General features: G+C 36.3%; 1 protein-coding gene across 10 annotated transcripts in view; it reads left to right on the top strand.

Moving 5' to 3' along the window:
* LOC106872982 (general transcription factor II-I repeat domain-containing protein 2-like) overlaps positions 1 to 7662 on the top strand; it is a 113378-nt gene extending 105716 nt beyond the window's left edge. For 4 of the 10 annotated variants that reach the window (XR_016237939.1, XR_016237938.1, XR_001409823.3 and 1 more), the window contains 2 exons: positions 4790 to 4983; positions 7525 to 7662. Coding sequence is in view for 4 of the 10 variants with exons in the window: in XM_089339722.1 (XP_089195848.1) it covers positions 5432 to 5983 (552 nt within the window). In the remaining 6 variants the exon portion in view is untranslated. Of the gene's footprint in view, positions 1 to 4789; positions 4984 to 5238; positions 6760 to 7524 lie in introns of those variants that run through there. The other 6 variants (XR_001409822.3, XM_089339724.1, XM_089339723.1 and 3 more) reach the window with 2 other exon arrangements.
* Positions 7663 to 8517: the final 855 nt, after the last annotated feature.

The following is an 8517-nucleotide window of genomic DNA, read 5'->3' as shown; positions in this document are numbered from 1 at the left end:
TAGGCTATGCAGATGTAACATATTAATAGGAATCAGCAATATGCAAACCAATGTGCTAGGGAATCATCTGAGCTCCAGTAAATGTGACATTTCAACAGGAATCAGCTACTAATGAGCCAACATGCATATTAATTATTTGAGCTGTAGCAGATGTGATGTGTCATCAGGAATGAATGTGATCCATGCTGACACACAAAAATTGTGTTCTGTACAGCTGGTGTCATGTGGAATTGCAATTAAACTAAATGAAAATAGTCACCAACTGTTTGGGACATATGAATGCTATTTACAATAACTGCAATCTACAAATATGGTTTGAAAGCAGTTAAAAGGTCCTCTACAGAATCCAGTATCTATTATACTGAATAGAAAAGAAAAATTGGCCTCAACAGAGAATCCACAAGAGCAATTGATGGACGTATTCACAAGCAATCATAGTGTTGGCTGAAAATTCCTGAAACACGTGTGTATAACTGTGCAGTAATATTCACATCATCTGCAGTAATGATAAAAATCTAATTACTACTGATAGGATAAATGCACACAGTATCCATAGAAGAGTTACTCAGAATTACAAAGGGTTGTTTGCCAGATCTGACCGCAGATCCATCTTCTACGCAGTTGTACATTTGTCATTCTAAAGTACAGCAGAACATTATTCATGCAGTCCAGGAGTGTTGTCATAAAGGAAATGGAGCAAGTGGAAAGCTGTTGAGACGACAGTGATCGCCCTGGAAATGCAAAAGATATGTACAGAACATAAGGGATGTATGGGGGATAAACACAAGGGATATACGGGAACAAATACTTGAAAAACCTAAAGAGAATATCAAGGACAAGCAAAATATGATCAACGAAAGTCAAATTGAAGTAGTAGACTTAAGAAGCCAATTCCCACGAGTGGGTTTAAAGGAAAATATTGAACATGGCAGCTAAGATGTTGTTAAATGTAATATGATTATATGCATAGGGTTGTGTGGTTAGAGGTACAATCACGTAGAGCAGCCCCTACTGACCATCAGCGCCTGACCTACGGTGAAGCCTTCCGAGCATGCATCAGAGTGACTGGCTACAGCCAGACACACAGTGCCCTATCCTTTCTCCATTGTGAGGTCCTTGGCAATCGTCAACAACGATGGACAAACTGATAATAACAATAATAATAATAATAATAATAATAATAATAATAATAGTAATAATAATAATAATAATAATAATAATAATAATAATAATAATAATAATAATAATAATAATAATTATTATTATTATTATTATTATTATTATTATTATTTCAAATTTTTGCCACAAGGGCAGCTTGGAGGAGGGGATTAAGTCGATTACATCAACCCCAGTGCGTAACTGGTACTTATTTAATCGACCCCGAAAGGATGAAAGGCAAAGTCGACCTCGGCAGAATCTGAACTCAGAGTGTAACGGCAGACGAAACACCGCTAAGCATTTTGTCCATCGTTCTAACGATTCTGTCAGTTCACGACCTTAATAATAATAATAATAATAATAATAATAATAATAATAATAACAACAAGATCATTCAGAGAGCGCAAACCTCTGCCAAGGCAACACCAATGTCCTCTCAACGATTAGCCAGAGATGATTTTTAAAATGAGAATATCTGAAATAAACTTGACTGCTCTCACAAACGACAATACTAAAAATGAACCCGACCACTCTCAAAAATTAAGTTAAAAAAACAGGAAAATAATCCAGATCGATCCCAAAATCTAATCGGCTCGTGCCAGTCACGAGGCCAAACATCCCTAAAAGTTTCATTCGAATCCATCCAGCGGTTCTTGAGATATCTTGCCCATGGACAAACAAACAAACGAAGCTGAAAACAATACCTCCGCCTTCACTAAGGCGGAGGTAATAATAATAATAATAATAATAATAATAATAATAATAATAATAATATCGTACCTCATAGGATTGTATGTAGTTAGAAATAACATCCTGTCGCTCATAAAATCACATATAAAAGAGTAGAGGACATATAAGAGAACCCTGGTTTACGCTGGAGTTGTCAGAGTAAGTTTCCTCCGTTAAGGCTACAATGGGGTTGACTGAGGAGAAATTTCGAATGCAAGGGAAATGGATCTATGAATGTGCAGTTTAATGGGGGAACAGCTTGTGCTGGCACTATGACCATTGCATAGATTTTGCTTCAGTTCTCAAACTCAAGAGACCGTTTAATGTATGGACGCAGAGAAGAATGTCTGCATTTGATCTGTGTAGAAACTGTTTCGCTGATCAGTAAAGGGAGAGAGAGAGAGAGAGTGAGGGAGAGAGTAGAGAGAGAGAGAAAGAGAGGGAGGGAGATGGGGAGAGAGAGGGAGAAAAAAGAGATGGGGAAAGAGGGGAGAGAGAGAGAGAGGGACATACTAGGTTGAGGAAAAAGTTCGTGCGCCGTGTTAAAATAATGATTTTTATGCAAGAATTTAGTCCAAAACAACAACTTTTCTTCAAAATAAGGACCATAATTTTCCGCGACCTTTTCCCAACGATCTGCAAGCTTTCAGATTTGGTCAAAATACCAATCCTTCAGCTTTGAATTGAAAAATTCTTGACAGGCTTCTTCAACTTTATCGAATGACTCAAATCGGTGACCTTTCATAAAGTGCTGCACTGATCAGAAGTGACCGTAGCAACGTCTGGACTGCAGGGTGGATGTGGCAGAACTTCCACACCGTCCAATTCTTCAATCTTGTTGCTGGTCTTTCTGGTGGTTTGTGGCTTTGCATTGTCTTGTTGAAACAAAGCGCGTTTCCAATGAACACACTGAGTCACCATTGAACATGACATAAACTGCATGAACAAACACACCACCAAAATATATTTTTAAAAAACAAACATTATTTTAACACGGCGCACGAACATTTTGAATTTTGGTGTGAGGATAGCAGCTTGAAGGGAGGGGACAAGTCGATTACATCAGCCCTCTCCTGCTCCAGTGTTTAACTGATACTTATTTTATCGATCCTGATGAAAGGCTGAAAAACAAAGCTGACCTAGGTGGAATTTGAACTTAGATCGTAAAGACGGACGAAATATACTGCTAAGCATTTCGCCCAGCTTGCTACCTTATGAGAGAAATATTGAAAATTTAGGTGAGAATGGATGCTAATTGTGATGCAAATTCTTTCCGGATAGTAGAAAGGACAAAGATGGAACTGGTTGCTTGGAGAATTTTATATAATTAGCGTTTGTGGTGGTGGTGGTGAGGGGAGAAGAGAAAGGGGTGTTTGGATAGAGTTTCCTTATATGTGTGTGTGTGTGCATGTCCATCTGTGTGTGTGTCTGTGCAGAATGAGAAGCCATTCGACAATGTTTCATTAACTGATCTGACAGAAAAATAAATCACTTAATAGACGATTCCTTAGACAACATTTAAAATTATATGTGATAGACTCCGGCTGGAGAGAAATTTCAGAACAGCTGAGAACAACATTAGAAAATAACAAAGTTTAATAGCAAGCATCTATTAATTTATCAACGTAACAGAACTTACCAAGTTTCCCTTAGGAGCGGAAATTTATTGATTTAATAATAATGATAATAGTACTACATTATTCTATCAAGTTCAATACATTGGACTAATACTGTCCTTTGGCTAACTTACTTTCATTACTAACTTCTTAATTTCATTGAATGAAAATAAGAATAATGTTTCCGTCAAGAGTAACAATCTGTAGACACCAGAGTAATATTAAAATGAATTCTTTCAATATATTCTCTTGAAAAGAAGTTAAATTGAATCTCAATCACAAAATAAAGAGATAAATATGCTGTGGTTATTTCCTTGTCGCTTTACTATTGTTTTGTCCCTGAAAGATTGTCGAAAGTGTCAAAGTCAATGTTAGTATTGGATCCTCAGTTGTAATGCCTTGTCTGCCATTCACATCCTGTCACTGGTGCTGCACTGTTTCCGCTGCCAAAATATTTAACTCTGTTTACTGCAAATAGGTACCTTTCATAATCCTTTATGGGAAATTCCTAAATCGGAAAAAAACTTTCAATCCTGAGTTAATTTTCTTTGAGTGAGAAAGGTACCACGAATGAAAAATTCCTGAAAGCACTCATAAAGGCTGGTTTAAAGAAAAAGGGTGTATTGTAGAAGAACATAAAATGAATGTTAATAAAAGTTAAAGTGTTGTGTAGCTGTTTTCCGGTGAAACATGAAATATTCCCAAAATGAATCTGTTACATATTATGCGAAACTGTTGTAGTGCCAAATTTATATAAAAACTTCTTTATATATATATATATATATATATATATATATAAGCAGTTACAAAGTATGATGGTTTAGTTCACAGGTGATCTATACGATTAGGTGCACTAGGTAAGTTCTGTAACGGATTACTAGGGCTCCTCTATGTCATCATTTCATTAAGCTATGCCCTTCTCATTTTCCCTATTTGTCCCTGATGTCGGAATATCCCATTCTCTGGGATAAACTGTAAGACTGAATTTTTTCCGATAATAATAATAATGTGAATGACTTGAGATGTTTGCTTTGCCCTAACGTTTGTGGTCCTCTTTAACAATTATATATAAGTAGTTAAGTATACGCCTGGTCATAAAGCGACCAATGGTTTAACATCCATAAGGCGCTTAGCCCTATGGATGTCTCGTCGGTCCCTAATGGTGGATGGTATTACGTGAGATATGCCCTCATCCATTAAGATCTTATGGATGCGAAACCATTGGTCACTTTATGACCAGACATATACTTAACTACTTATAAATACATTACTGCTTTATACTTTAGAGCAAGGGTCGGCAACCCACGGCCCACGAGGGATTTTCGTCCGGCCTGCCAGCTTAATACCTGGACACCAATTATCTAATTAGTATGGAATAGTTCACTTCCAGGTTAAGCGGTCACTGGAAAAGTTATTTCGTACCTTCCCTTCTCAGAATTATTCGTTTGAATTTGTTGTCTGGTGGTAAAACAACCGTGCAGTAAGTATCTGAATTCGATAATAATGTTTATTTAATTATTTGTAATAAACTGTGTTAAATATTTCTAGAATCAGGCCAAAATTTGTTTAAAAAATTGCAACCCTGATTTAACGACATCGCTAGAAACCTGGTTTTATCACAAGTTATTTACAATTATCATATTTTATCATATTACTTTATTTATATTTACATTTGTTATGATGTTTCTTATTTCTCCATACCAATATCTATTCTTTTTTTCTCTTTCCTATCAAGAAGTCTTTTTTATCTAAAAAAAAACAAAAAAAGGCCCATGGAAATTAAGAAAAGAAAAGTGGAGTTTGAGTGCCGAAATTTTAACGATGAGTGGACACTTAACTATTTTTCATTGAGCACTTCGGAAAATGTGTTTGCTTAATTTGCCAAGAAAACATTTCCGTCAAAAAAGTTTCAAATATTAAAAGATACCATGAAACTCGCCATAATCATTACAGCAGTTTTACTGGGAGAAGACGAAGTTGCACGGCTGAGAAATAATTTAACCAAGCAGTCATCTTTTTTCGTTAGAAAAGTTGAAGAGAATGAACGAAACACTCGTGCTAGTTACGAGGTGTCGAAACTAATATCAGAAAATATGAAACCTTTTAGTGATGGAAAGTTCTTCAAACGATTATTATTGAAGACAGAAGATGTTGTTTGTCCAGAAAAAAAAATGGAGTTATTTTCCGTGATCAGCTTATCGGCAAGAACAGTAACAAGACGAATTGGAGAACTAGCAGCAAATGTCAGAAGTGGCTTGAAGAACGTTTTAAAACATCTAGAGTATTATTCCATTGCTATCGATGAAACCACAGATATGAAGAATACTTGTCAACTTGCAGTGTTTATGAGAGATATAACACCAGAATTTGATATTGTGGAAGAATTTGTACAGTTGATTCCTATGAAACACACAAGCACTGGAGCAGATATTTTGAAAAGCAAGATAAAATGGTTTACCGAAATGAATCGTAATTTATGAAAGCTTACTGGAGTGACCACAGATGGAGCACCAGCGATGATTGGTGAGAAAAAAACGATTTGTTGCATTACTCCAAGCAAACAATGGTATTCTTTTCTACTCTAAGCACAAGGCTCGAAATTTTTAGAGAGTGGGACAGTCGATTAGATTGACCCCAGTATGCAACTGGTACTTAATTTTTCAACCCCGAAAGGATGAATGACAAAGTCGACCTCGGTGGAATTTGAACTCAGAACATAAAGACAGACGAAATACCACTAAGCGTTTCGCCCGGCGTGCTAACGTTTCTTATTCCTTTACTGCTCACAAGGGGTTACACACAGAGGGGACAAACAAGGACAGACAAACGGATTAAGTCGATTATATCGATCTCACTGTTCAACTGGTATTTAATTTATCGACCCCGAAAGGATGAAAGGCAAAGTCGACCTCGGCGGAATTTGAACTCAGGACGTAGCGGCAGACGATATACTGCTAAGCATTTCGCCCAGCGTGTTAACGTTTCTTATTTCTTTACTGCCCACAAGGGGTTACACACAGAGGGGACAAACAAGGACAGACAAACCAACTTTTTTAGACTAATTCTTCATGCTGATTTCAAAATTTCCCTCCATTTGTATGCAGCACGTATCAGTTTTTTTTCAGTATATACATGCAAATATTTACATAATTGTATATATGAAATCATTAACATAATTAATAAGGACATATCATTTTTAGAAAGTAAATGAGTTTATTGAGTTAAAAAAATCATCACTACCATTCTACAAAAAATGGGTCAGACAAAACAAAGTTAGAACAACAGAGTTAGAAACATTGTGATTTGGATTTCCTGATCTGGTTAATCAAGGTAAAGTGTCCAGCAGTTATCAGCCAGTATATTGTCATTCCAGAAGCCTTGGTACCGTTTCTGCATAGCACTAATGTCCTGGAGAAATATTTTACCATGTTCATCAGACACTGCTCCAAGGTTATCTGCAAAGAAATCGAGATGGGGAGTCCAAGAAGTGAACTCTCAGTGACATGCAACAACCTTTTGCTGAGTCACATTCCAGAAGGTTCTTGATGCCATCCTTGTAGTCCATTGCTTTCTTGTTGCCCAAGAAATTCTCACAGATCCAATTGAGAGCATTCCAGGCAGGCAGTTCCGGTTCATCCAGTGAAGTTGACATCTTTGAGTATTTCTGTTTCGTCAGTCCAAGCATTATGTGCAAAGGACGCAATAGGACATTACATGGAGGTGTAATGTCCTATTGCCTGAAACAGTTTGTAAAGACACTAGGGAGGAGAAATGCCAGAGGGTTTGAGTATATTGTAGAAAAGTTTCCCAAAACCACACAGGGCCTGGGCTGCGATGATTAGGCTCTCAGTATTCTTTTTTAAGTCACCCTTCTGGAGCCACCGCCATGATGCTCCCTGGTATTTTGATTTGTTGGTTCCACGGTGGAACTGACCATGTAATTCCGTACGGAGTATTATTATTATTATTATTATTATTATTATTATTATTATTATTATTATTACCATTACTATTTATATAGTCGATTCAACCATTGGGCACAATCTACCAAAGAAATAAATTTGCTGCCACTGTCAAAGCATAGGATCGAAACATGAAATATGGGATTTTTGTCAAGAGATAGTTTGTCGATAAACAAAATAAAAGTAAAAAAAAAAAAGAAAAAATATCGATGTGTTATTGATTTTAATGTATTTGATGTTCGATTTTTAAGTTTTGCAAACAAACGGCATGGAATTGTGAATTTGAATGTTTGATGTAAAAATATTTCATGATAAATATATCAACGCTTCTTGTGGTGGTTTTGCAGCATGTCGGAACAATGATTGCCGCAAACTCAATTGCTTCTTTTGTCTCCTTTCTTCTTTCCACACAGACGTGTGTGTGTGTGTGTATGTATGTGTATGTGTGCGTATGTGTGTGTATGTGTGTGTGTGTGTGTGCTTGCGCGTGTATGCGTTTGTCTTAGTGCACGTGTGTATATATGTGTGTGTTTGCGCAAGTGTTGTGCGTGCGTATATATGTGTTTGTGTTTGTGTACGTGTGTGTGTGTGTGTGTGCAGTCTATCAAGTGACATTCGCTGAAAAGAAAAAACAACAACCATTGAAATTCTGAGCTCTGCCAAAAACTACTGTGTATAAAACGAAATGAAACGATGACCAACAAATAGAAATAAAAAGAAGAATAATAGATAAAAATAAATGAAATAAAAGTTTAAAATAAAGAAATGAATAAATAAATAAATAATGAAACATCATTCCAATCTAGAAATGGAATTTATGGTAAATTCTAACGATGTCAGTTTAAGGAAAAAGAAGAGAAAATTAAGGCTGCTTTCATGAAGAAATCAGTGAATTTTTCCAACCATGAAAGATGTGTAATATTTTCTGGCATCCATCATTTTCGAACGAAAGGGCTTCCTTTCGTCTTTCTGATCATTTCGTGGATAACTAAATTGATTGATATTCCAGTAGAATTGAGTGAGTGCATAAAAGTAAGGTTGTAATGATAACG

Source organism: Octopus bimaculoides, chromosome 22 (genome assembly GCF_046866305.1).
Source record: "Octopus bimaculoides isolate indiv1 chromosome 22, ASM4686630v1, whole genome shotgun sequence".
In the NCBI taxonomy this organism is placed as follows: Eukaryota; Metazoa; Mollusca; class Cephalopoda; order Octopoda; family Octopodidae; genus Octopus; species Octopus bimaculoides.
This window is presented reverse-complemented; position numbering and strand designations above follow the sequence as displayed.